The 27,558-nt window shown below is 39.8% G+C and overlaps 3 protein-coding genes across 3 annotated transcripts; 1 reads left to right on the top strand and 2 right to left on the bottom strand.

The window, feature by feature from the left end:
• Nucleotides 1-3,928: 3,928 nt before the first annotated feature.
• LOC126585856 (uncharacterized) lies at nucleotides 3,929-5,040 on the bottom strand. The gene has a single exon (XM_050250412.1). It carries the CDS (start codon nucleotides 4,602-4,604, stop codon nucleotides 4,182-4,184), a length of 423 nt encoding a protein of 140 aa, XP_050106369.1. The 5' UTR covers nucleotides 4,605-5,040; the 3' UTR covers nucleotides 3,929-4,181.
• Nucleotides 5,041-9,039: 3,999 nt separating this feature from the next.
• Nucleotides 9,040-14,080, top strand: LOC126585837 (protein NPGR2-like). The gene is made up of 6 exons (XM_050250392.1): nucleotides 9,040-9,432; nucleotides 10,016-10,296; nucleotides 10,400-10,652; nucleotides 10,993-12,212; nucleotides 12,737-12,890; nucleotides 13,130-14,080. The coding sequence occupies exons 2-6, from the start codon at nucleotides 10,039-10,041 to the stop codon at nucleotides 13,456-13,458; spliced, it is 2,214 nt and encodes a 737-aa protein (XP_050106349.1). The 5' UTR covers nucleotides 9,040-9,432; nucleotides 10,016-10,038; the 3' UTR covers nucleotides 13,459-14,080.
• Nucleotides 13,988-16,822, bottom strand: LOC126585843 (polygalacturonase). The gene is made up of 8 exons (XM_050250400.1): nucleotides 16,190-16,822; nucleotides 15,768-15,896; nucleotides 15,496-15,657; nucleotides 15,389-15,415; nucleotides 15,078-15,285; nucleotides 14,840-14,921; nucleotides 14,433-14,661; nucleotides 13,988-14,338 (listed from the first exon to the last, which is right to left on the bottom strand). Exons 1-8 carry the CDS (start codon nucleotides 16,532-16,534, stop codon nucleotides 14,138-14,140), a joined length of 1,383 nt encoding a protein of 460 aa, XP_050106357.1. The 5' UTR covers nucleotides 16,535-16,822; the 3' UTR covers nucleotides 13,988-14,137.
• Nucleotides 16,823-27,558: the final 10,736 nt, after the last annotated feature.

The following is a 27,558-nucleotide window of genomic DNA, read 5'->3' as shown; positions in this document are numbered from 1 at the left end:
TCTTTTTTAACAAACTGATATTATATACTTTAAGGAGTACGAAAGTGAGTTAAACCTTACAATGAGTTAGTAATATTATGATTTAAATTCGTTTTTGACGAAAATCGAATCTAAGACCTGTCTTTTATAAATGAAGAGGAATATATTACTAAATGGTCATCAATTGTTAAAATGGATTAAAACGAAAACGACTCTTTTTGTTTGTGAAATAACGACTTGAGATCATTTTTAACGTACAGAAGTCATGATCTTGTTGTGTACAAAATTCAGTCAACTTTCCGCAGGGATTATCCGGTCACTTGATAATGGTTGGCTTGGAGCTTAAGTGTTTAGTGAGGGATTCGGCATGTGTGCTTCGGTAGACTCGCCTTAGCAGGTAGCAAAGACTTTGTAGTTTCGTGATTGATCACCTATGATACAAATAGTGTTCCTCCGAACTTTCAAGTGAGGAAGAACTTCTCAGTTTGCGACTTGGCGTGAGTTATTTTTCTTTCAATGATTACGTGAAAGAAAAATTTAGAGCAAGTGAGGAAGCTAGACTTCTAGAGAAATTTGAGCCATTTTGAGTGTACCAGAGGACGAAGTGAATTGATTTAATTGAAGAATGCAAATTTAGTAAAAAGAGAATGGTATCACGAACAAGCCTTACCGCTAAGCCGTGACATATAAGCTTTTAAAGTCAATTTCCAACATTAGGTTTTATCAAATTTCTAAAGTTATGAGGATGTTTTTTTCCCATTTTTTGTTTCATATTAGGATTCATGGCAAGCTAAGGATTAAGCACATTATAAAATAAAACATCTTTCCGTGGTGCTACGCTTATTATCTTTCGAAAATTTGACGGGGGATGTGTCGACGAATTTGCCCCAAGTCAAATTGATGTTGGGAGGATTCCTCAATATTTTCAGGGGAAGTGAATACATAGAAGGTTTATTCAATTGGGTCTAGGCTGTGAGCGATTCTACGGGACAATATAGACCTCAAGGGAAGATGATCAAAACTACCTGTCGCAAGTGATTCTTTATCATAGTGGTGGAAAAAAGTTGAGCTCTTATGTGACGGTATGAGTTTGAATCTGTTGGAAGCTAATCTAACATCTAATATAACAAAAAAAATAAATAAATAAAAAATTGACTACCTAAAAATTTAAAGTGAATCAATTATATTTTTTTTCTTCAGAATTGACTAAAAAAAACTCAGGCCATATAACGAGGAAGAGGATCTTCTCCACATCCATTTTGTGGGGATCTTAGGGATTTCCACATACTTGTCGTCCATCGTACATCGTGCGGACAGTTTTTGTCAAGTACTATTTGTGTTTAATTTTAAATATAAAAAATCAAATGATTTCTGATCGCACGATGTACGACGAATAATTAATATGTGAGAATCCCTAGGATTCCAAATCCATGGATGGAATCAAAATCCTAAAGAAGCGACTTTATATTGTAGATATTTTTTCCTCTCAAATAATGACAAAACAAGAGATGAAGACATCACAAATTGACAAGATGGGGAAATATTCTTCCGTGTCCGCATTAATTTTGCTGTGGCGGTGTTTGGGGTGATGCTTTCACTTGGTTGAAGCGTCATCTAGATGTATCCCTTTTCATTGCTTTCGTCTTGGTCTGTCTTTCTTGGTGTTTGCCTCTCGGTAAGCTTTCGTGTACCTATTTGGCTTCTTAGCCCTGGAATGAAGTTCCTGGTTTCCAAAAAAAGATGTTCCCAAATTGATACATAATATTTTGTTCATATTTCATTTTTTTTTTAAATTTATTATTATTGAGGAAGATGTGAGAGTTCAAGACAATTATGATAATTTAGTTGAGTGACAAGTTTTGAAACCGGAGTGCGTGAGTAGAAATCTAACACTCAATCCACTAAGAGCTCGTTTGGTGGGCTGAATGAGATTGAGCCTTAAAGATCCGGTTAGATTGGTAGGATCATGTAGGACATGATTTGTTGTCACATCACCCAAATCCCGATATCCTCAGGACATCGGGATGGCAGCGTGTCACTTGTAATCCATATGTAAGGATATGTTAAATAACTCACTCTATTGTGAATTCATAACCCATTATGTCAAGTTCTATATATCTCATATTTTGACACAACAAATAAAGAACTGGATTCAAGTCTATTTTAATTTGTCACAACCTATCACAACCAGCCCACCAAACATGCCCTAATATATTAGACCACATGTCTTATTTCATGTCTGCCTATACAGAAGGATATAGTTTGGGAATTATAGTACTATTCACATACTTATTTTTATCTCTCACATACTCTTGTTAATTTTTTGTCATTGATCTTCTCCAATTCATTCGAGCTGACGATAAAAAATTGAGATAGATTTGTGAGAAATAAAAATGAATGTGTCGATATCATTACCCTTAACAAAAGAGTTCAAAATCTTATTTCTTGCTGGACTATGCAAAAAAAAGTTAAAAACTTGATACAAAACCTACAGAAACCTAATTATTGTATATATAATAATAGGAATTGTTATTAGCATTCTAAACATTTTATTCTACACCACACTCCTCATAAATGTATTTTTCTTTCTAATTATAGAAAGTTTGGAGTGTCAAATAAAATTTTTAGAATGCTAATAACAATTCCCTAGAATAATAATTACAATAATTATAGCAACTACAGCATGTTAAATATACGTATGTAGCTATCACGTTCACGTCCATACACCAATTACATAAGTAGTATATAATACGTTGGAATCTTTTCATATGTAAGACAAGAAGAACAAAAGAACGATAATAGCAAGTATAACACAACTACAAATAAATTAACGTTGGTAAGTGATTCTCGCACTATTGTGTTTCTTCTACAAACTTTGGTTTATTTATGTCCTTGGTTCTCTTTTAATTTATTTAATCCAACCGTTAGAAACAGACGGGTGTGTGTAGGAGGAGAAATCAAGTATGTGAAAATCACTTTCCATTAACAAAAATGTTACTCATACCACATATTTGTATAATCTTTTTAGTAGAGATAAGATCCACGTATGTTGGTGGTCCGACTTCTCTTAAAAAGATGATACAAATATGAGATAAGTGTAGCATTACTCTTTCATTCCTTGTATTATCGGTTTATATTTTAATCTACAGTACATGCAACCTGGGCGGCTAATATTGTTGTTGAACTATTGTTTGATGGATTAGTATACGGTGTCCGATTAATTTACTTCCAAGCGTTTGGATGCGAATGTTGTTTTAGGTGTGGGGTCTCTAATCTTGGATTTTGTTATTGTTAAGGTAAATTTATATATTTATAAATATCGCAAAGATGACGCTTGTGTATAACTATTTGAGGTGTCAGATCAGCGGAAATATAGACGAGGAGGAGCCTTAAAAAGGCGAAATTTGGAGAGGAGAAACGGCTCGGGACCGCCTTGATCCTTAGATTGCAGGACCAAACCTCAAGTATTATGACGATGTAGGCCTTTGAAAGCTAAAAAGGGTTTTTATATTTTTATGAGGAGTGCACAATTAAAATTTCGAATAGTCAATAACAATTCATTTTGTTTGAATATAAATGTTACGAAAAATGATTTCACGCTATTCTTTTTCTCGGCAGTCCTTAGCGTGTTTATGTTGCTTAATTCACCTTAATTTCACCCGTTGACTTATTCGATTTTGTGTGGCTAGAAAGAAGAGAAGAGCAAGGGATAAAAAAAAAAGAATGTGTAAACCATTTTCCATAATGTAATAATGATACGATGGTAGGGAGAAAATTAAGATCATGCTAACTTTAGACTACAAAATTATGCCTACTTACATCAACCAGAAAATGTTGAGATTTTTTTGAATTCTTTACCACCTCATGTCTTTCTACCAAAAAATGTTGGTACGAAATGAATGTTTTTCTGCATCATTAATTGTATTGCTTGAAAAATCAACACATTAAATTCTATTAAAATTTCCCATTTCTTTTGTGAAATTGATAAGAAATTTTATCATACATTTGGATGACAAGAGAGAGAGAGATACACCATTCATAAGGTAATGCCTACATAAAAGAAGCCCCTGCAACTACATAACAATTTTCTTTTTGCATTTTGCCCCCTACAAAAATCCTATTTTCCATATTGGAGCCAAAAATGCCAGATGGATATTTTAACCTTGCACTCGACGCGTGCCCCCACAAAGCTCTACCTTCCCTCACAACTGTAAAATCCGAGCGAGCTGAGTTGGGTTCACAATGCCAGCCAAGTGGGCCCCTTCCGTCTTCAGCAAATCAGCGACTTCCACGTATCTCTCCAAGTTCTCCAACTTCGGCTCGGCTTCGATCTTGCTGACGCCCGAAGGAGCCGGCTCGGCTCGGGACGGGTCCCACGGGTGCCCGAGGAGGGTGCCCTTGGTGAGGAACTCGTGCGCCAGATAGCCAGCCAGGAGCTGACCGGGCGGTGGGGCCGGCTGGGACGGCTTGGCTTGGGGCGGTGGGGCCGGCTTGAGCGTCTTGGTCTTCTGGAGCGCGTCGAAGCCACTCTCCTTCTCCTTGCGCTTGTTGTTGTTGTTGGTATTATTTGACGCATTGGTCGTCGAAATCCGACGAGGTGGCAAACGCATCGTTTTGGTGTTCATGATGATGGCAATCCGGGTGCATGCCACGTGTGCAGCAGCAGTTCATGAAAAACGCGCACCAAAAACCCAAGGAAGAAAAAAATGAAAGGATAATAAATGCGATTGAAAATAAAAATGTTTGGCGAGTAAAAACCAAAACGTCAGGATCAACTCAAGGGGGTAAACGGTAACTTCACAGTAAAAAGGAAACTGACTCTGGGATAAAAGAGGAAATTAGGAAAAATTCAGGACCCACCAAATAAATAAATATAAATTATAAATTAAAAGGAAGAAAAAGAAGAAAAGATTTGGGTTGGAGAGGTGAGGCCGTACGGAAAGTGGCCGGAATCTGGAGAAAGATTGTCGAAGGGAAGAGAGCGAGAGAGGGGGGGAGGGGAGAGAGAGAGAGAGAGAGGAGAGGAGAGGAAACAAATGGAATAGAGCGGAGTGGAAGGAGGGGGCGGATTCTCTATATTTATAGATGTGGAGTTGAAAGATTGCCCATGATTTTCCAACGAAACTACGAGAATGCCTAGATGGATAGAATGACGAAAGTGCCCCTAGGTTTATATGGAGGTTAGGGGTTGGCAGGTCAGAAACCAAGTTTAGATTAGAATCCTGTTTAGCCCCAATAATGTAAGTTTGCGTGCCACACCACCAAACTATATTTCATTTTGTCTATAAATGTTTTCACTAACCGGATCCGATGTGGCAAAGGATTTACATCCCATTGAGAAAAATATTTATTATTAGTGATACTATAATTGGATACAATAAAATAGTTGAATAGCGTAGTTAAGTCCGATTAAATCTGACTCTTACAATGAGGGTGCCGAACTCAAGTAGTAGATAGTATTTGTCTCTTTATACAAGATCAGAGTTCGAATCCCCTTTGATTTTTATTAGTGATACTATAACTGAATATGATAAAATGACATGGATAACATAGTTAAGTCCAATTAAATCTGATCTTTACAACGAAAGTATCGAGCTCTAAGAGTAGATAGTATTTACCTCTATACACAAGATCGGATTTCGAATCCCCTTTGATCTCACTTGTAACAAAATCTTAGGTGTAGACTTGTTGCGGAAGAAAATAAACTTTGCTATGACTTTTTGTAAGTGCAATGCACTCTTAAAGTTTAGACTTTTTTCTCTTGCCTCACACAATTCCATGCTTACTTAACACACCTTTGGTGGCTTTTATATAAAATTGTGAAATGGGCTAGTCCAACTTGGAATATGATTAGGTTTTTTTTTTCTATTTAAAATTTTAGTATTATTAGGGTGGGAGAAAAGTTCGAAACTATTATAATAATTTAATAAAAATGAGGAGTTTCAAATCTGGGATGCATGAGTAAATAGCCAACACCTAATCCACTAGAATACTTGACTGCATGCAAAAAAATTATATGTACCGAAACTTATCTGACCTACTAGATTTGAACCAGTGAGCTAAGGCAATTTCACTTTTTCTTTTTTTAACAAACGATATTATCTATACTAAGGAGGTGTAGGAGTGGGCTATGCCTCACAACGGACTAATAATAATGTAATTCAAATTCACATTTGGTGAAAATCGAATCTAAGATCTTTCACTTACAAGTGAAGAGGAATACCAGTAGGCCGTAGTACTAAATGTTCACATTATTCATTAAGAAAGTTTCACATAAAAGTATTATTTGACTTAGAACTTGGGATACATTAACATACATGAATTGAAATTAATAAATATGACATGGTAACACAAATAATGAATGGTTAGGTTATTCTGTAATTGTAAATAGGAATTTATTTTAATTTATTGACTTGAACTTTTTTTAATAAAAAAAAAAGGACGAGAAGTTTCGAACTTATAACATCTTTTCAACACATTTGAGAGAAAAAGTATAAATAGACTAAAAAGTAGTTAGTTTCCATAAATTTTTCATTTAGCGAATGATTGAAAATAAGTTTGGTTTAAAATTAAAAAAACCATAGTCTTAAGTTTATACTATAGGGTGGGCTTGTAATTAAGCACGACATTAAAGTGATTGGTTGTATAGAGATTTAAGTCAAAGAGGCTATAGATTCATTACCATCTCGTGTTGAGGTTAAACACACTCCAAACCCTCGGTTAATAAGGCATTCCCGCCTCTTAGATTAAGGTGTAGCAAACCACAATTGCTTGCTCAAATTAAAAAAAGAAAAAGAAAAGAAGAAGAAGTTGATAGTGCTTGAGAAGTCAAATTAGTGTTAAGTCGTCATTAGGATGTAACCCTATTCAAAATAATATAATTTGGAACAAACACTACGTGTCGTTGTTGAAAATTCGAATTTGAGCTGATTACTACTTATTTGTAAGTATATGGGATGTTACATATATTGTTTTCAAGTTGATGGAATTCATACAATCAACAAACTTCCTCACTTGTTACATTATTTCAACATGTCGATAACATATATTAGGTGTTGTAAGGGCACGTGGTGGTTAGATTCAACACATATATCGTTTATTCTCATACAATATTATATTGCGACTTCTAACTTAAAATTAATTGGTAATAGAAGAATAAGTCTATAATCAAGGTTTTTAAAGAAGTTAGTCTACCTTCGGGTTGAGGCCTAGCACCTAGGTGGCTAGACGAGATCTATACGGATTTAAGTAAATATAATATATAGTATAAATAAGTGTCTACTTATACTTAAAAAAAATTATACAATTGTATTGGGATGGGTAAATTGCTATGTAGAATGACACATAGAATACAAAGTATTAGAAAAAATTGAAAACATGGGAACAAACATATAATAAATGTTTATTCAAGTATTTAACAAGTCTCTCACAATTCAATAAAGAAAATAAAATACAAAATAAAAGTTATTTATGTTTTGTCTAAGTGAGAGCCGTGACCTAGATAGGTGCCTAAGCGAGGTAGGCGTGCATCTAAGTAAGTCTATGCGTCATTTCTTAATTTTCAAATGCTTAAAGATTAATTAGGATAATAACAAGCCCCCTAGCCTAAGTGGGGCCTATGCATCGTTAGACAGAGATGTTTAAAGAACTAGGATTCTCTCCCATCATCTTTTCATTTCTTTCCATTCCCTTCTCTCACATTTTTTATTTTGTCTTTCTCTTTCTATAAAAAAATAATATAAAATATTGACATGACTTAACCGTGATTGTTTAAATAAGAGGGGAGGGAAAAAAAAAAAACAAGAGAATCCTACTCCATGTTTAAAACAGTGCCTATAATTAATTACACATATTTTTATAAAATTGAAAATAGATCAATTTAATCCCTAAAAAATAGGTGCTGCACATCAATTTGGTTCGTCCTTTACCGTATTTACTCAGCTAGTGTGTTAATGTGGCTACATGTGGGGCTCACAAGTCAAAAAATTATTTAAAATAAAACAAAAGTGCTACTCTTGCGTCTTACCAAATATTTGTACAAAAATTAAAAACAAACAGAAAGTTTGAGCTCATCTTCTTCCTTCCCTGAATCGGCCACCGTGTCTCTCTTTAAGCTCTCCTCCTCAACATATTCGGTGTTGCACTGCTGCTTCTTGTAGCTAGTGAGATGCAGGTGCAGGTGCAGATAAAGCTGCTGTTGCTGTTGCTTTTATCATTTTTTTTTTGAAGAATGTGTCAATTTGATTTGAATTGGATGTAACTTCATTGCGCCTCCATTGCTTCAACAACTTCTTATTTTTCTTTTTCTTTTTTAAATTTTCTTTTTGTAGATTTAGAATAAAAAAATATAAAATATTTAACTATTTTTATATAATCTAGTTGGCATCATATTTTTAAACTTGTGGAGAATTTTTTTTCGTGTACAAGAACACGGTTGGGTACATTAAAGTGTAATAACATAATTGATTGAAATTTCTTTTTTCAAGTTTACAACCAATTGAATTATTACACTTCCGACCATGTTCCGAGCACCTTAGAAATCTCTTAACTTGTGGGTTCCACACTATGCCACATCAACACACACTAACAGAATAAATAACGAAAATCTAACAAAATGACTAAATTGAAGTGCAACTCCCATTTTTAGAGAGTAAATTAAATGAATTTCATTTCAAAAAAAAAAAACATTTTAATTGAAAAGTTCAATTTCAAAATAAAAATTCGTAATTAAATTATTAAGCAGGGTTTGATTTCCTTATGTGAGATTTAGGCGCCATCTGGTGGGCTGTGTGATATAGGTTGTGACGATTAAAATGTACTTGAGTTCAATTTGTTGTTTGTTAGATTAAAATATGATATAGACATGATCAAACACGATAGTTTATAAATTCATAATAGAATAAGTTATCTAACTTATCGGTCAAAATCCTCTCTAACAAGTCTCTGCAAATTTATTTCTACTCTGAAAACTCAATTATATCCGACCCACCAAATGGACCCTTACCTCCAAACACGATTATCACATTGCGGATGATACGTTAAATATACGTTCGACAATACGAGTTAAAGACAATGAGTAAAGCCAACTCCGGGAGCCGTTTTTTCCACGTGGTGAACAACGAACCTCAACCACCTTGGTAAAAAGTAAGATAGATTCTACACCGGCGGGTCCCGAAAGGACGAAGAATTTCCCAATTTCCCAATTTCCCAAAACCCCCAACTTTTTTTTTAATTTCGTTATTCCAAATCCCTCAATTTCTTAACCCCTCAGCAGAATCTTCAATCTTCAACCTCACGCTTCCAATTCAAAAAATACAATGCCCTGGTCTCCCCAAATCACACTCCGAAGCAAGCGATCAGGAGGGTAGAAAGGGAATTGGAAAGAAAAAATTGTTGTAGTATGATGATTAATGCGTTGGCCTCCTCTGCTTTTCTGCTTTGCAAAAACAAAAGGTGATTGCTTGATTGGTTAATTGATTGCTTTTTTGATTGGGGTTTTTATATAATTCAAGGTTGTTCAATCGGTTTCTAGGGTTTGGGGTTGTCGTTTTTGCTGTGGTGTTTGCAATTTATCTTGAATTTTCGGATTTTGGATGGTGCTTTTTGAGGTTTTTTGTGGGTGGTGGCAGGAATTGGACGATGCTGTTGGAATTTTTGAAGTGGGATTTAATGGGGGTTTTGCTTTGATTGGTATTTTTGTATGGCGAGCGATAAAGTTAGGGTCTTGGTATTGATTTTTGCTGAATTTATGTGTTTTCTTTCTGTTAATTTTGATTTGTAAACATATATTATTTTTTCCACTGTTGGAAATGTGGTTATATGCAGTATTAGTTAGTTGTGATTCTCATAATTATGCGCGAAAGTTCAAGGTTTAGTGTTTTATTGCGTGATTGATGGTTATCTGAATTTGATCATGATCTAATAGATAATTGTGTACTAAAAAAATAGTTATAAGTTAACTGTTGTAACGGGCATGTTTCGATTTTGCGTATAAAAGTTTCTGAGTTACTGTTGGTGGTGGTTTTGGTGGTTGAAGATTTTGGAGCAAAGTGAAGCGTTATGAGGAGTAGTAGTGAAACGAGGAGGAGGGGTAAACCTTCGTGGGAATTTGGAAAGGTAATGAAGTGTTTCCGTTCGGGAGAGCAATTAAGAGCGGCAGATGAAATGGTTCCTTGGGAAAATGAATCCCTGGCAACCAAGGATGATAAATTAAGTGAGTCTTCGTCGCGAGCTGGGGAGGCTACAAAGAAACCACATACTGGCAATATAGAAGAAGCTGAATCATCTCTGCGTGAGAGTGGTTGTTTGAACTATGAGGTGTGTTTACTCTAGAACCTGCCTATCTGTGGTTATGCAAACCTTTTTAATGGTGACCTTGGAAGTTGTTTGTTTATCTTAAAGCTAAAATTTGAATTTTCAGGAAGCAAGAGCGCTATTAGGAAGATACGAATATCAAAAAGGAAACATAGAAGCTGCTTTACATGTATTTGAAGGAATAGATATTGGTGCATTGACTCCGAAGATAAAAATCACCCTTGCCAGAGGAGGTGAGCGTCGTAAAAGGCGCTCTCAAAGTTTTTCTACCCCGCCACTGTCTATAAATGCCGTCACTTTACTTCTGGAAGCAATATATCTCAAAGCAAAATCATTGGAAGCTCTTGGGAGGTTTAAAGGTATTAAGCTGATTTACAGATTTTTCATTCTTGTTTGCAGAATCTTGGTTGCTGTGAGGATGTATTTAATTTTAACCCGCTCACATGTGAGGTGTTTAAATTTTGGTCATTTTGAAAATCAGTATGTATTTATTTTGTAAGAGCATAAATCTTTTTTTTCAGACATTTTGTAACGTTGTTAGTTGTTACCAATTCAGTTCAAATGATGTTCTGTTATGCTTCAACATTATCTTGAATGTTCTACTTAGGACGGGTAAAATGAACGATGGAATCTGTGAACTTAAGTTGATAATTAGGCCATCATTGCATGGCTTATGTATATTTTTAATTATTCTTGCAGAAGCTGCTCAGTCTTGCAAAGTTGTTCTGGACATTGTTGAATCTTCACTTCCAGATGGCTTGCCTCAAAACTTTGGCGCTGACTGTAAATTGCAGGAGATCATAAGCAAGAGTGTCGAGTTGCTCCCAGAATTGTGGAAATTGTCTGATTGTCCGCATGAAGCTATCTTGTCTTACCGACAGGCTCTACTCCATCACTGGAACCTCGAGGTAGAAACTACTGCAAAGATTCAGAAGGACTTCGCTGTTTTGCTTCTGTATAGTGGGTGTGAAGGAAGCCCCCCAAACCTACGCTTCCAAATGGACAGTTCATTTGTACCCAAAAACAGTTTAGAAGAAGCTATTCTTCTGCTAATGATACTACTTAGAAAAGCTTCTCTTCGAAGAATTCAGTGGGATCCATCAATCTTGGACCATCTTTCTTTTGCTCTGTCTGTAGCAGGGGATACCATGGCTTTAGCTAATCAAGTTGAAGAACTACTCCCTGGGTTTATGGATAGGAAAGAAATATTTTACAAACTAGCTCTCTGCTACTATGGAGCAGGCGAGGATTCAGCTGCCTTAGATCTACTGAGGAAATTGTTGAGTAAGAGCGAGGATCCAATGTGTTTTCCAGCTTTGTTATTGGCATCAAAGATATGTGGGGAAAATCCCATTCCCAGTCATGCAGAAGAAGGGGTAGGATTTGCTCGCAGAGCCCTTGAAAGTTTGGATGGTAAATGTGATCATTTGAAATGTACCGCCACTTGTTTGTTGGGCATATCACTTTCTGTGCATTCTAAATCAGCAGTTGCTGATTTTGAGAGAGTGACAAGACAGGATGAGGCACTTCAGGCCTTGGAAACTGCTGGGAGAATGACAATGAGTGACCCTATTGCTCTTTATCATCTCAGCCTGGAATATGCCGAGCAGAGAAAGTTGGATGCTGCACTTGATTGTGCAAAGAAAATGCTAAAGCTGGAAGGTGGTTGTAATATTAGAGGTTGGTTATTGTTGAGCAGAATACTATCAGCTCAGAAACGGTTTGTGGATGCTGAAACGATCATAGAGGCTGCTTTGGATCAGACAGGGAAATGGGAACAAGGAGAACTACTGAGAACCAAAGCCAAACTTCAAATTGCGCAGGGTCAGTTCAAAAATGCAATTGCAACCTATACTCAGCTTCTCGCTTTTGTTCAAGTTCAGAATAAAAGCTTTGGTTATGGGAAGAAGCCCCCAGAGGTACATTGTTTGATTACTTTACGCGTTTGGAGTCAAACTATATGAAAGATAGGGTTTCCCTTTTTTATCTCTACGACGGTTTGGGGAGTGAATATTTTTTTTTTCATTTACTTTCGATACTGAAATTATTCTGATTGTGTCATTACTACTCGTGAATCTCTGACCATATGATAGTTTTAAGGGTTTTATAACCAGTTAGGATGCTGGGACCTTGATGTGATGAGAGCAGGAAAGGGAATAAAGATTAAGTTGAAATATCATATTCATGTTACAAATTTTGATGAAGCTTTGTTTTCATTGAAAGGAATAGGAGAAGTAGGTGTATAAATCTTGTCCTCAGATAAGGATGCGAGTGTCTGGTCATGAAGTTGTTTTCTTTTGATACACTGACATTAACGTTGGGATAATTATGCATCTGTTTTCTAAACACAGTTTTTGTTAGCTTAGCCTTAGCTTGCATTGATAAGATTTCAGATAATATTGTTCCGCTGCATTTAATCTTCTTTTGTTTTTGTTAATGACAGAGTACCGGAAATTTACCTGGAAGGTTGGACTTGGAAATATGGAATGATCTGGCATATTTTTATATAAATCTCTCACAATGGCGTGACGCGGAGGCTTGTCTTTCCAAATCTAAAGGCAGACGTGCTTTCTCTGCCAACAGATGCCACGCCACAGGTAAATTCAGACGATCACCGGGTTTGTGTTCTTTTTTCTTCCAATCAATTTCTTGATGTATCACAGTGCTCTATTTTCCTTGTCTAGGAAGGATTAGATCCCTCACTAAATAATTTGTTATCTTGGTTTTAAAGCATTAACAATTGAGAAAGAAATAGATGGATTTATGCACATTTGTGTTTGCGGAAACTTCTGCTGCTGTGTTGTGCTAATCATGTAGAACTTCGTGGATTTTGCAGGTTTACTTTATGAAAAGAAATGCCTCTATAAAGAATCTCTAAGAGCCTATTCAGAAGCTCTGGATATCGACCCCACCCATGTACCAAGCTTGATCTCTATGGCTGCTGTCCTCAGACGTCTTGGCGATAGCTCACACCACTCTCACACAGTTGTCCGAAGCCTTCTGATGCATGCACTAAGTATTGATAGAACGAACCATTCTGCGTGGTATAACCTTGGTCTACTGTACAAATCTCAGGGTACGCCATCTTCTTCATTAGAGGCTGCTGAATGTTTTAAGGCTGCACTCTCTCTCGAAGAGTCTGCTCCCGTTGAACCCTTCAGATAGCCACACCTACATTTGTGCAAACCTTTCATTTCTGTCAACTTCAAACTTCTCCCCCATCCACATACTTCCTCTTAGATGATGAAAATGAAAATCCGATCTCGGATTTGGTTGAGTTAACCATTCTCAGGCTCTGTCATACGGCCGGATACAAATATAGATATAAGTAATCCCGGCCGCAACCGAAATATAGTAACGATTTTATACACTTTGGCACGCAAAAAGATTTCTTTCCCAATGCTGTCTTAATACTATAGTTGTAACTTTCGTATATTCTTTAATATACCTAATTTTCATATCATCTTTGGTTCGAGCCTTATGGAGTCTCTGGAGAAACCTTGGTTGGAAGGCTATTTCGGGGAGAGGTTTGCTGGGGTTAGGCTAGTCGGGCCAAGACGACTTGAACTTTTTTTTTTGTTTTCTATGTTTTTACCACATCTGTTGTTCATAGTATTTGAACTCGGGACTTCTTCCAACAATGTAGAAATGGTCGCTCTGTTACTCGATGAAATTGTCATTTGTAACTCGAGTCTATAACAGTTGCATCTCTTTCTTTATGAATATGTTTATGTACAATGCCAAATTAAACATAAATATTACAAACAAACAATTATTTATGTGCTAATTGGTACAAGAATTGCATAATCTATTTCACAATGCCCATAATTATGAACCCTAGGTTTTAACATCTAGGGGAGACAACTCCTTTGTAAGCAGGCTGAACATTGTTGCATTCAGCTCTTCCATTCTGCAGTTGAACACTTTGCAGCACGATCCCCTGACAAGGAACACTTTGGCTGCAGTTCAACGTTATCGCGTCACCGGAAGCACTCGTTCCTCTTATGTTTTGGTACAACACATTTTTCACTTGAACCGCCGATTTCTGCCATAACGAAATAAACGATCAAGAAGTGATTAAGGTTTGTCTGGGGACTAATTAACGAAATGCGTAAGAACTAGTTAAATTAATTAATTACCTGTTGTTTGCAATCTTTGGTTTTGTGGTCACAGTAGTTCTGGTCGATGATGATGGGGTTGGTGACATCGTTCATTTGCACATTCTGGAAAACAATGTTGGTTACACTGCCTGAGCCTCCCTTCCACGTCTTGATCCGGAGTCCATTGGAGGTTCCTGAAAGCTTAGCTCCATTCACAAATACTCCTGAAACATGATCTTCTGAGCCGTCTTCTCCCAAGCTACCAATACTGATCACAAAATTAAAACAGCCGTTAATATATATTGGTATATTTACTAATCAGCTGTTATTGACACTATAAAAAGTCATCCCGCACTTTTCTCGACATAAAAAACATTAATAATATGTTGACAAGAGGAATTTAGGATGATTTGTCGAACAATTTGGAGACTAGGGTTGGAAATTACCTGATTCCATGGCCTGGTCCACAAGTAATGTCTGTGGCTTGAACTCTTTGGGACCCACTCACAATAGAAATACAGTCATCACCTTCACAATACAAATTAGAAACCATAAGATTGTTAATTTTATGCATAATATGGTTTAGTTTTTTTATCTTAATGTGTTTGATCGATCATATGTATTTATCAAACGTGAGAGACCAAAATGATGACTTTTGAAAGCGTCATGAACTATTTGTCACACCTGTTCCTATAACCGAGCTCGAGATAGTGATGTTCTGGGTATTTGTCACATGAATTCCGTCCGTATTAGGGCTGTCCTCTGGTGCAGTTACCGTGAGACGGGAAGCTTGAACGTTGATGCAGTTTTGGAATATGACATGGATTTGTTGTGCGTCTTGGATATTCAGATTCTTCACCACCAAGTTATTGCACCTGTTGAAGGTCACAGCCTGCACATTACATGTACAAATTTTAATTAGTTCCAGAAATAATGGTGCTTAATTAATTAAAATGCACATACATATTCAGATTAGAGTACGTATGTACACGTACCGTGGGGGCGTATGTACCGCAAGGGGGCTGTAAATCAATGAAAGAGATTGTAATTAGTACAGGGTTAGTATTAGTGAGAGCTAATTATTTGTTTAATTAGAACGTACCTGAGGTTTTATTTTGCATGAGTTTTTCCACCAGATGTTTCCATTGCCATTGATGGTTCCAGGACCAACAACTAGCAAGTTTTGGACATTGTCAAAGATGAGCCAGTGGTCTATGTCTTTGTAGATTGATCGGTCTTCTGATGCTTCTATGGTTCCATAAATCTGAATTTTTCCAAATATTAAGCAATATTAATTATTATATAATCGTCAAAGTTTATAGTCCGGAATTACATTTAAAGATAATTACATAGATGATCCGAATTAATTATTACCTGCAGTGTAAGTTGAGATTTGCATGGGCCTGAGAATTCAATCGGCCTAACAAGATAGTTCTTCCGTGGTACCACAAGAACCATAGCTCCACTGGAAGAACAAGCTGCCTTCCATGCCTTCACAAATGCCTAAACCAACACATACAAAAAATTAAACAATATTATATTCATACATAAACTTTAAACTTTTGGTTCAACCAAATTAAACGCTTAAGTAATGTTATTTGTATCACATTTACTCAATAAATAATAATGAGTTCGGTCCAAATAATAATAGTACTATTAATTTGTACCAAACATTATGGACACATCTTTCATAAAACAGAAATGTGACCAGAAATGTTGTTATAGTTAGCATCACCATATGAATATTCTAATATTCTAATATTATTAAGCCTATGAGTCCATCATCTGTTGTTTACCTGTGTGTCATCAGCACCATTCCCTTTAGCTCCAAAATCGTCGACGCTAATGGTTTTGGCCGGAGCTGATGATGTTGCTATCCCACCGGTGATTGTGTTGAGCTTCCTTGAACTGAAGAGCTGAGTTCTTGGCCTGATCAATTCCATGAACTTTAAACCTTCTATGGTGTCCGTGTATGAAGGATAAGCCCTAGAATTATAGCCGGACTCTTTATCATCAACATGGTCAACGTAACTATGAAGCGCGTTGACCTCCTGGAAACTACTACCAGAACATGAAGTTGTACTGAAGGAAACAACAAAAACAACAACAAATGACCACAACAACTGTGTTTTTAAAGCCATTGATGCTTTCTTTTTACTATTTAATTTGGTGTAAACAGCTGGTAATATATTTTTTTTTGGTGAGATACAAGATGGCTAGAGGCCTAGAAACACCTAACAAATCGTCTTTCAAAAAGAACCAAATACTAAAAGGAGGGTCACGAAGGATAATAAACCCTAACTCGAGGCTGATGATATTTTTGAACAATGTGATGGGATGTTGGAAAATGGAAACTTAGAATTGTAGCTAGAAGTGTAAGGATTGGTGTGTTCAAGTGATGATGATTTGGTGAGAATGTCGTGGGATTTCCATTGGTATTTATAGGCAGCGGAAGAGAAGGGTATTGACGGCGATTGTTGTGTATTGTGTCGTCTTGGGCTCTTGAGGTATGGGTTCTCGGACATGAGAGATTCAGACGAAATGATCTCTTGGCCGACTCTATGACTTTCTGCGCCATGCATTGCATCCCTTATGTTACAACGTAAGTCGTTGCATGTATAAAATAATATATGAAAATAGATTCGGTTCAACTTTTATGGATTTAAAAATGTTTCAATTTATGAAAGTTGATGGAGTTTTTTTAATGGACTTTACAGAAGTATGATTTATTAAGGGTTAAATACTCTATGAAATTCCTTCAAATTTACTAAAATGTATCTGTAGACATCGAAATTTCGTAAATAAATGTTGACCGATAAATCAAAGTGTCAACGCTCATGTATTACATAAATTTTACACGTAGCGTATGACTCAACGAAAATTGAAATGAGTTGGAAAAGTCATCAAATAGGACACGTGTCAACACCTGGCAGAAACGACTTATTTCATCTGGGATATTATATTCAAAATTAGGCATTGGAAAATTCTATAAATACAAGCCAATTTCATTCATTTAAAGGAACCAAAAAATCATTAGGCAAAACTCTTGAAGCTCTGAAGCTCTGAAACTCTGAAGCTCTCAAGCATCCAGGTTCCCGAAGAATCAAGAAAGCGTTCTTCGTTCATCGTTCATCCTAAGATCAAGCCCCAACGGCCCTTTGGATCAACAATCATCCACCAATTCAAGATCAAGCCCCGACGGCCCTTGAAGAAAGTGTTCCTCGTTCTTCGTTCATCGTTCTTCCAAGATCAAGCCCCAACGGCCCCTTGGATCAACCATCCACCAATTCAAGATCAAACCCCGACGGCCCTTGAAGAAAGCACCATCGTTCATCATCCGTTCATCCAAGATCAAGCCCCAACGGCCCTTTGGATCAACAACGTCGACAAATCCACACATCCAATCGTTCTTCAAGATCAAGCCCAAAAGCCCTTGAAGATCCGTTCATCACTGTTCTTCAAGATCAAGCCCAAAAGCCCTTGGAGATCCGTTCATCACTGTTCTTCAAAGATCAAGCCCAAAAGCCCCTTTGAAGATCCGCTCAAATCCACCTTCAAGATCAAGTCCACGGCCCTTGAAGAACGTTCATCCTTAGATCAAGCCCAACGGCCCTTTGGATCAATCACACATCCACAAATACACACTTTACGGAGATCGAATCAGAGGATCAAAATAGAGAGAGATTGTAACCCAAAATCATCAAATACAAATATTTGTTTGTGCACGTTGTTCTTGTCACTTTCGTTTCAGGAATTTTCCGTGTTCACAAATTGGCACGCCCAGTGGGACAATCTCTGCCTCTCATCTCTTTCTCCGTTCAAGAAATTCAAGCGCACTTCCAAAATTAATGGCATCAAGGAAGGCTCAAACTGTTCCCGCAACCGGCGCAAAGAACAAAAGCGTCATCGTCGCAACTGGTGTCACTTTGGGCATCACGACTCGAAGCATGGCAAGAGCTACTTCTGCCGCCTCTTTCACCTCTGCATCAACTCTGCCAAGGGAACAAAATCACCCAAGGCACGAGCCTTTGATCACCTTAGCCACACTAAGGGCACCAAGGGGGGAAAGCCCAAGGAAATACTCCGAATCCATGCTCTCCGATGCCGATTCAAGCAACAGTTCAGCCATGCAAGTCATGACCATTGGAGCAACTTCAATCGATGAGCAGCTGGCTCAAATGAATGAAGCAATCGCAAGGCTAACCCGAACTGTGAAAGAAAAAGACTTGCAAATTGCAGCACTAGTCAACCGATTGGAGGCGCAAGACGGCGATAAACCCGACCCAGAGGATGATCCATTAAAGGGAGGAGCTGGGGGAGACAAAGAACCCCCGGTGAAGAAAATCGATGGGAAGCCGGAGCCAGACCAAGCAGCGGCACTCATGGGATCTCTTCCTATCCAGCAGCTGCAGGAGATGATCACCAACACCATCAAGGCACAGTACGAAGGGAGCTCACATACCTCATTGTTCTACTCGAAGCCCTATTCCAAGAAGATTGATGCCCTAAAGATGCCAAGGGGTTATCAACCACCAAAGTTCATGCAGTTTGATGGAAAAGGAAACCCAAAGCAGCACGTTGCACATTTCGTCGAAACTTGCAACAACGCGGGGACAGAGGGAGGCTACCTCGCCAAGCAGTTTGTGCGCTCACTGAAAGGAAATGCCTTTGAGTGGTACACAGACCTAGAGCCTGAATCCATCAACAGCTGGGAGCAATTAGAACGGGAATTCCTCAACCGCTTCTACAGCACCCGCCGCACTGTGAGCATGCTAGAGCTAACGAGCACAAAGCAGTGGAAGGACGAGCCAGTCATTGACTACATCAACAGATGGCGCACTTTAAGCCTCGACTGTAAAGACAGGCTATCGGAAACCTCTTCAATCGAGATGTGCATCCAAGGCATGCAATGGGGTTTGCAATACATCATTCAAGGCATTAAACCACGGACTTTCGAGGAATTGGCCAGTCGCGCCCATGACATGGAGTTGAGCATCGCCCATCATGGGAAGAAGGAACCGATCGCCGACTACAAAAACGACAAAGTTCTTGGGCCAAAGTTGGAGAAGGCTACGTGGAAACCCACCAAGGAAGCAATGACGGTCAACACAGCTCCGGTCAAAATCCCTACACGAGGCAAGGCGATTCAAGCCGAAGGCTTTCGTGATCAAGAGATGCGTAGACACACTTTGAAGGAGCTTGAGGAGAAAACTTATCCATTCCCCGACTCTGATGTGGTTGCCATGTTAGAAGACTTGCTGGAAAAGAAGGTGATCGGCTTGCCTGAGTGCAGACGGCTAGAAGAGATGAATCGCACTGACAGTTCAAGGTACTGTAAATTCCACCGCTTCATCAGTCATCCGACATAAAAATGTTTCGTGCTGAAAGATCTCATCATGAAGCTGGCTCAGAAATGAATCATCGAGCTAGATCTTGATGATGTGGTGAACACAAACTATACCACCATCACTTCTGGCTCTTCCGACTCGAAGTTTTCACCTCAACCGCTGGGGGCATCCTCCAAGACAAGCAAAATTGAAGGATGGACTCAAGTCACTCCTAAGAAATTGCACAAGAAGCATACGTCTCCTCCACAAGTCCGCCAATCGGAAAGGGGGCAAAACAGCTATTGTTAACCTTCAAAGCAACGTGAACGTGTTGAAGATGATGAAATTTCGACACATAGATCGTCTATCCCCATCACGATGCGTGATTTCTTTCCAGAAGACTTCTTCAATCACTCAGTCAAGGATCCTTGCTATGAAGATTGCGAGGAACGACTCTCTCAGATCGCTTGACGAACAAATGCTCCTTGTTCGCATGAGCCTAAACTGCACGAACCAAAGCTCCTTGTCCGCACGAGCCTAAACTGTAGGACACGAGGCTCCTCGCCTGCACGAGCCTAAACTGCATGGCACAACGCTCCTGATCCGCACGAGCATAAAAGGCGACATCAACACTCCTGATCCGCACAAGCATAAAAGGCAACACCAAATGCTCCTTGTCTGCACGAGTTGAAACTGCAAACGACACCAAACGCTCCTTGCCTGCACGAGCTAAAACTGCAACACGGCACCAAAAGCTCATTGTCTGCACGAGTTGAAACTGCAAACGACACCAAACGCTCCTTGCCTGCACGAGCTAAAACTGCAACACGGCACCAAAAGCTCCTTGTCTGCACGAGTTGAAACTGCAAACGACACCAACACTCTTTGCCTGCACGAGCCTAAACTGCAAACGGCACAAAAAGAAAGTACCCAAAAAAAAATGTATTTGAACTACGTTACGACTTGATCTCTTCTTTGGAAGGGTACGTAGGCAGCTCGAGCATTCAATTTCGAGTTCAGTCACACCAAAATAGGGAATAAAGATTTAATTAAAAGTTTTGATGCTATTACAATTTCTTTGTACAAAAAAAAAAAAAAACATGTTATTAATGTATTATAAAAAAATATATATATAATGGTGGGCTGCATTATTGAGGATGACCGTGAGCCCAGAAAGCACTCAACGGCCCAAAACTGTGAGTTACTTTTCAAACAGAAGGAGCCTTCGTCTTCTACCTCTTTTCTGCCTTCTGCCATCGATGAGATTAGGTTGTGGTATTGTCGTCAGAAGGGCTAAAAAACAGATGGTTAATGAGCAGAGAAGCCCTTTAATGGTTGCTGCTACATATGTTGTCAAAGCTCAGAGACGCAACAATGGCGACGAGGTTGATACAGAGAGCCATAGCTTCTGCGGTGTCGTCGAGATCAATAGCGGCGGCGTCGTTTCGTTACGTCTGCATCCGGGCTATGGCGTCAAAGGCCCAAGCCCAACAAGTGGACCTCAAGGCCCGAGACAAAACGGACATCAAGACCCTACTCGAATCGGACCAGTATGTGTGCGAAGATCTGCAAGCAGGGGATTTCTCAAGACACCCAACAAGAAATGCGACCCAGGCCCAATCTCGCTCTCCCGGACTCTCGGCCGCCCTATGGTCAGATTCATCGTAGTTCTGCGTGTTGTGAGATGCAAAACAATCTTTATCATAACGGTACTGACGCACACCACCATCTGAATCAAAATGCCTCACGCGATGAACAATCTCATATCTTCCATCAGGACGCATCACGGGTTCAGAGTAACCATCTTGATTCAATCTCCGAGATGAACGCTCTGAGTCAAACCTCTGTCCTGGCTGGAACCGTCTTCCGGCAAATCTCCCGCCCCTGAAATTGTGATCTACACCTCTATGTGAATCATCAAACCATCTGGAATTCTGTTGTGGGGAAAACCGACGCTTTGGTGGGGACACGAACCCTACATCATAATACGACGGAGCCTAGGCCCCTTTTTGCAGCTGAAGTCTCCGGTTGCTGCGGCGGTTTCTGTTATAGCTGCTGCTGTGGTTGCGGCTGTGGATGTGCGCCGACTACCATGGCGATTGTTCGGTTGAAACTCCGGCGGATCGTAACGGAATCAGATCGATTCCAAGCGAGGGAGAAAGAAGGGGGAGAGAGAGAGGCCGATCCAATCTTGAAGAAGAGCCGCCACCAGGATGGGCAAGCTTACAGGGAGAGAGAGATCGAGAGGGAGCCTGGGTCGCAGGGATCTCGCGTCGCCTCTCACATGCAAAAAGGGAAGTGAATGTGAATATAGACACAGTGAATATGCTCGTATCAACCCCAGGGATTGCTGGTACTGGTTGAATGGCAGTTGCTTGAATTTGAAATGCGCATTTCGGCACCCACCTCTTGATGGATTGTTAGGAAGCCCAGCCGCAAATTCTGCTGGATCTTCTTTGCCTCTATCACATCCTGGGGTTACGCCTTCAACACCGGCAATTCCGTCGAAAACTTCAAAGCCACTGGAACGTCATCCATCTTCTTCCGAGTCGTCTGCTTGGCCTTGATGTCGCTCGGCGCGACGACCGTCAAACCTCCGTCAACAAATTGATGATGACGATGACAAAATCAAAGCTTTGAAGTCCCTGCCGGAGCCACTTAGTGAATTCGCTCCGAAGTTTCCTATTGAATCGACTTAAAAAAAACTGCATCATCCAATCTGATGTTTGCGGAGCGTGTTAATTGCTTCTCGAATATGGTCTTGTCGTAATTAATTCCAGATGCCCAGGTTCAGAGGCTGGAGATTCGGGCAAGCGAAGCGGTGGTTCATCCGCGACAACAACAGCGACGACGACTTTAGAGAGCTCGATTTGCAGCAGGCAGAGCTAGTCGTGGATCAATACCCAAGAAGTAGGCTTTTCTCACTGCGCTTTGAGAGCAAAAAAACGAATGCAATTGGGTCGGATTATTTGATGTGAACGAATTCTTTTACTTCCCGCACGCTTTCTACCGTTGCGGAGGAAATTATGGTGTTTCAGGGCTGAGGACGGAGGTGTTTGAGCCGCCCAAATTGGCAATTGAGGTTCTGTGAAGAGTGGGACACTGGATTGAAAGACTATGTTTTGAGGTACTTTGTTGATCCTGTAACTAGGTTGCTGCCATAAGAGAAAAAGTCTTTTACCTCTGCAGAGTAAATCACACAGAGTTGCCAGTCCTCTCCGTCCATGCTCGTCTCCTTCAGCGGTCGTGGTCCGGAGGGTGTGGAGCACATGATTTGCGCTGGTGTGTGCTCGGTGTTTGCCAAAATCCTCAAAGAAAGTCCGATGAAGGTGCAAGCAACGGTGGCCCAGGCGGTGTCGGAGCTTGCAGGAAAACAGCAGCGGTGAAGGCTTCATTGACCGCTGTCAAACGACTAGCCGGCCGAGAAGCTCTTCCTCCCTCGAGCTCGTCACTATGATCACCCTGCTGCCAACAACTTCAAAGACCGCTGTCAAACGACTAGCCGGCCGAGAAGCTCTTCCTCAAACTCCAGCTCTCTGTCCGTCCTCGTCCTTCCCTACAAATCCCTCCGCCAAACATCCTAATTTATACATAAAGAAATACAATTAAAAAAAAAAAAAAAAAGAGGTGGTGGTGCATCTGGCACCACGTGAAAAAAAGAGGAATGGTGGATCAAAGATGGGGTACAGCCCCATGGCAGATCAAAAGTTTCTGGTGGTGCATGGGCACCATGTGCAGAAAGAAAAAAAAATTAAAAAAAAAAAAAAAAAAAAAAATTAAAAAAAAAAAAATAATAATAAATAAAAAATGATGGAACTTGGTGCATCCAGCACCAAAAGAAAAAGAAAAAGAAAAAAAAAACAAATGCATAGAGAGAAATAGAAGGTCCATTTTATTTATTTTTCTGGAAATTTTACATAAATTTGCATTATACATAAAAAAAAATCACATCAAATCAATTTTACAAGAGGGGATATTCAAGGACGATCAGGTGGCGCCTCACAACTCGGCAGAGCTTCAGGAAGAGAAGGCGTCGGAGGTTGGCTGTTTGAAGCCTCAGCATTCGGTACAGCCCCAGAAGACGAAGGTAAATGCTGCTGGAACAAACCCACAAACCTCCGATGATCAAGTAAAATCTGACCATCAGATTCCTGCATCTGGTCAATTTTCCTCTTCATGTTTGTGGCATAGTTGTGTGCAAGCTTGTGCAACTGTTTATTCTCATGCTTGAGCCCTCTGATCTCCTGTTTGAGACTCATCACTTCAGCCGCCAACGATTCAACTTGACGGGTTCGAGCAAATAGGCGTTGGGCCATGTTGGACATAGAACCCGCACACTGCACACTAAGAGCCAGGGACTCCTTAACAGCTAACTCATCGGACCGCCTGGAAAGTAGTCTGTTATCTTTAGGAGTGACAAGGTTCCGGGCCACCACCGCAGCGGTCATATCATTCTTCATCACCGAATCCCCAACAGTAAGAGGACTAGTAGGGGATATGAAGGATGGGCGCCATATGTTATCTGGAGAAGACGAGACTACCTCTTCACCAAGGTTCAAATCAAAACGACGGTCGGAGGGTCCAGACATTTTCAAAGTGTTGAAGGAATAAAAGATCGGACAAATCAAGATCTTAGAAGTACAAGAGGGGAGTTTTCACAAGCGAAAATTCAAGTGTGCTTTGAAACGAACTGCATGCCTCTATAAAAATCAGCACTCGATGGGATTTCAGAGATCGAAGAGGCGAGCTCAGAATTCGAAGAGGCCATTCAAAAATCGAAGAGGCAAGCTCAGAAATCGGAGAAGCATCTTGCTTTTCCAGACGTGTCGGCACCCGTCACACGCAAACTCAGCTTTGCGGAAATCACGGGTAATTTGTCGAAGCGCCAATCCCAGATATCGAAGAGGCGCCAGTCTTTTTCAGCCGCGTCATCACCTGTCATATGCACACTCAACTTTGCGCAAATCACGAGCAATTTGTCGAAGATTTTCGGTGAAGGAGAAAGCACGTGAAGTTTACTGTTCAATCACGCGTTAGTTGCCGACACGAGTGAAAGAATAGTACATCTACAGGTATTAAGGGACCTCCTATAACTGTCCACCTTCACCTTCCATAGCAAGGCAGACACACAGAGTTTTTCTTCATCTCCAAAGATGTTTTCCCAACGAAGCCTCTCGAGTCATTCAGTGTTCCTTATTCCTTGGGGTACCTCTGCAAGCCAATGACTCCAAAGCAAAAGTATCTCATATCACCAGGGTAGAAAGCAAGAGTATCTCATATCATGTGTTCTCCCTGTCCTTTCCTTTGTCCTTGTTCTTACCTACAAAGACAAGGATAAAGAAAACAATATGCCGGAACTTCCACTCAAACTCGGGTAAGGAATCGACTGCTTGGAACCCTTCCCTGATTGCCTACCTAGCACTGCTCTCGAGTACTCGCCTTCCACTGCTGCTGTACTTTCAAAGAAGCTGCCACATCTGCTTGGAGGACAGATAAGGCAAGTGAAAATGATACCTTGCAGCATGTGGAGACAAGGTGCAGAAGGAACAAGCAGAGAAGAATGTGGTCTGCACGATCAACTCAGCAGAAGGAGTCCGAACTGAGGAACTCGAGAAGCTGCCACATCTGCCTAAAGAAACAAGCAGAGAAGAATGCAGCATGCACAGTTAACTCAGCAGAAAGAGTCTGAGATTAAGAACTCGAGAAGATGCCGCATCTGCCTGAGGACGGTGAACTCGTTTTGACCCTCAAATTCTTGGGTCGACTTGCTAGGCGTTGTGGGCTGCACGTGCCGATTCACCACCCTTGAATCAAATCCTTAAAGACCAAGTCACCAATTGGAAGAGGAGCCCATCAATCTCGAAGATTATACCGTTGACCAAACTACTCAGGTGTGAATTAAAAAGATTGAACAAAGCAACAAGTCGTCACCTTCACCTCGTGCCTGCTTGCCGTGTGTTCGAGTCAGCCTTCAAGAATCAAGCCTCAACGGCCCTTGAAGAAGCTTCCAGCCAAATTCAAAATCAAGCCTCGACGGCCTTGGAAGAAATCACAAGTCCGATTCAAGATTAAGTGTCTACCACCCTTGAATCAAAACCTAGTTCAAGAATAAGCTGTGGAAAATCAACAATTGGAGGAATCTAGAAAATCCTTCAACCCAGTTCAAGATCAAAGCTGTGGAAAGTCAACAAAGCGCAACAAAATACGTGTCGATTCACCCACTACCAAAGCCAAAGATCATCTACCACATGAAGCTCCTTGTGGTCCAATTTCAACCTTCAAGATCAAGCCTCGATGGCCCTTGAAGAAATTTCAAACAACAATTCAAGATCAAGCCTCAACGGCCATTGAAGAAATCTCAAGCCCAATTCAAGATCAAGCATCGACGGCCCTTGGATCGACATCTACAGTAAGGGACTTCAAAACGCATCTCCTACACGTGACAAGCACATGTATACGACGTGCCTTGAAGTGGGGGCATTTGTAGACATCGAAATTTCATAAATAAATGTTGACCGATAAATCAAAGTGTCAACGCTCATGTATTACATAAATTTTACACGTAGCGTATGACTCAACGAAAATTGAAATGAGTTGGAAAAGTCATCAAATAGGACACGTGTCAACACCTGGCAGAAACGACTTATTTCATCTGGGATATTATATTCAAAATTAGGCATTGGAAAATTCTATAAATACAAGCCAATTTCATTCATTTAAAGGAACCAAAAAATCATTAGGCAAAACTCTTGAAGCTCTGAAGCTCTGAAACTCTGAAGCTCTCAAGCATCCAGGTTCCCGAAGAATCAAGAAAGCGTTCTTCGTTCATCGTTCATCCTAAGATCAAGCCCCAATGGCCCTTTGGATCAACAATCATCCACCAATTCAAGATCAAGCCCCGACGGCCCTTGAAGAAAGTGTTCCTCGTTCTTCGTTCATCGTTCTTCCAAGATCAAGCCCCAACGGCCCCTTGGATCAACCATCCACCAATTCAAGATCAAACCCCGACGGCCCTTGAAGAAAGCACCATCGTTCATCATCCGTTCATCCAAGATCAAGCCCCAACGGCCCTTTGGATCAACAACGTCGACAAATCCACACATCCAATCGTTCTTCAAGATCAAGCCCAAAAGCCCTTGAAGATCCGTTCATCACTGTTCTTCAAGATCAAGCCCAAAAGCCCTTGGAGATCCGTTCATCACTGTTCTTCAAAGATCAAGCCCAAAAGCCCTTTTGAAGATCCGCTCAAATCCACCTTCAAGATCAAGTCCACGGCCCTTGAAGAACGTTCATCCTTAGATCAAGCCCAACGGCCCTTTGGATCAATCACACATCCACAAATACACACTTTATGGAGATCGAATCAGAGGATCAAAATAGAGAGAGATTGTAACCCAAAATCATCAAATACAAATATTTGTTTGTGCACGTTGTTCTTGTCACTTTCGTTTCAGGAATTTTCCGTGTTCACAGTATCATTTTAAAATTCTTTAAAATCAAATTATTACTGATTAATACACTCTAACTTTCTTAGACTTTTTCAAAATCTTCTTTGAATACACTCAGATTTCTGTTGACTTTTATAAAATCCTTTAAAATTTTAATTGATTAATACACCTGAATTTGTATGGAGTTCTATAAGCTTGTTTAACATTTTGACTGAATATTCCTGAACTTTTATAGATTCATTTACAATTCTAATTGAATACACCTAAAAACGAATAATGCTTGTGTCCTCCATAGGGAACCAACTTGTCCCTTCACTTATGATTTACGCATCTTCACCATATGAACATTATTATTTGACCCGTTCATTCTCTTTATCATCATCGAAATAT

The sequence above is a fragment of the Malus sylvestris genome, chromosome 10 (genome assembly GCF_916048215.2).
Source record: "Malus sylvestris chromosome 10, drMalSylv7.2, whole genome shotgun sequence".
NCBI classification, from domain to species: domain Eukaryota; kingdom Viridiplantae; phylum Streptophyta; class Magnoliopsida; order Rosales; family Rosaceae; genus Malus; species Malus sylvestris.
This window is presented reverse-complemented; position numbering and strand designations above follow the sequence as displayed.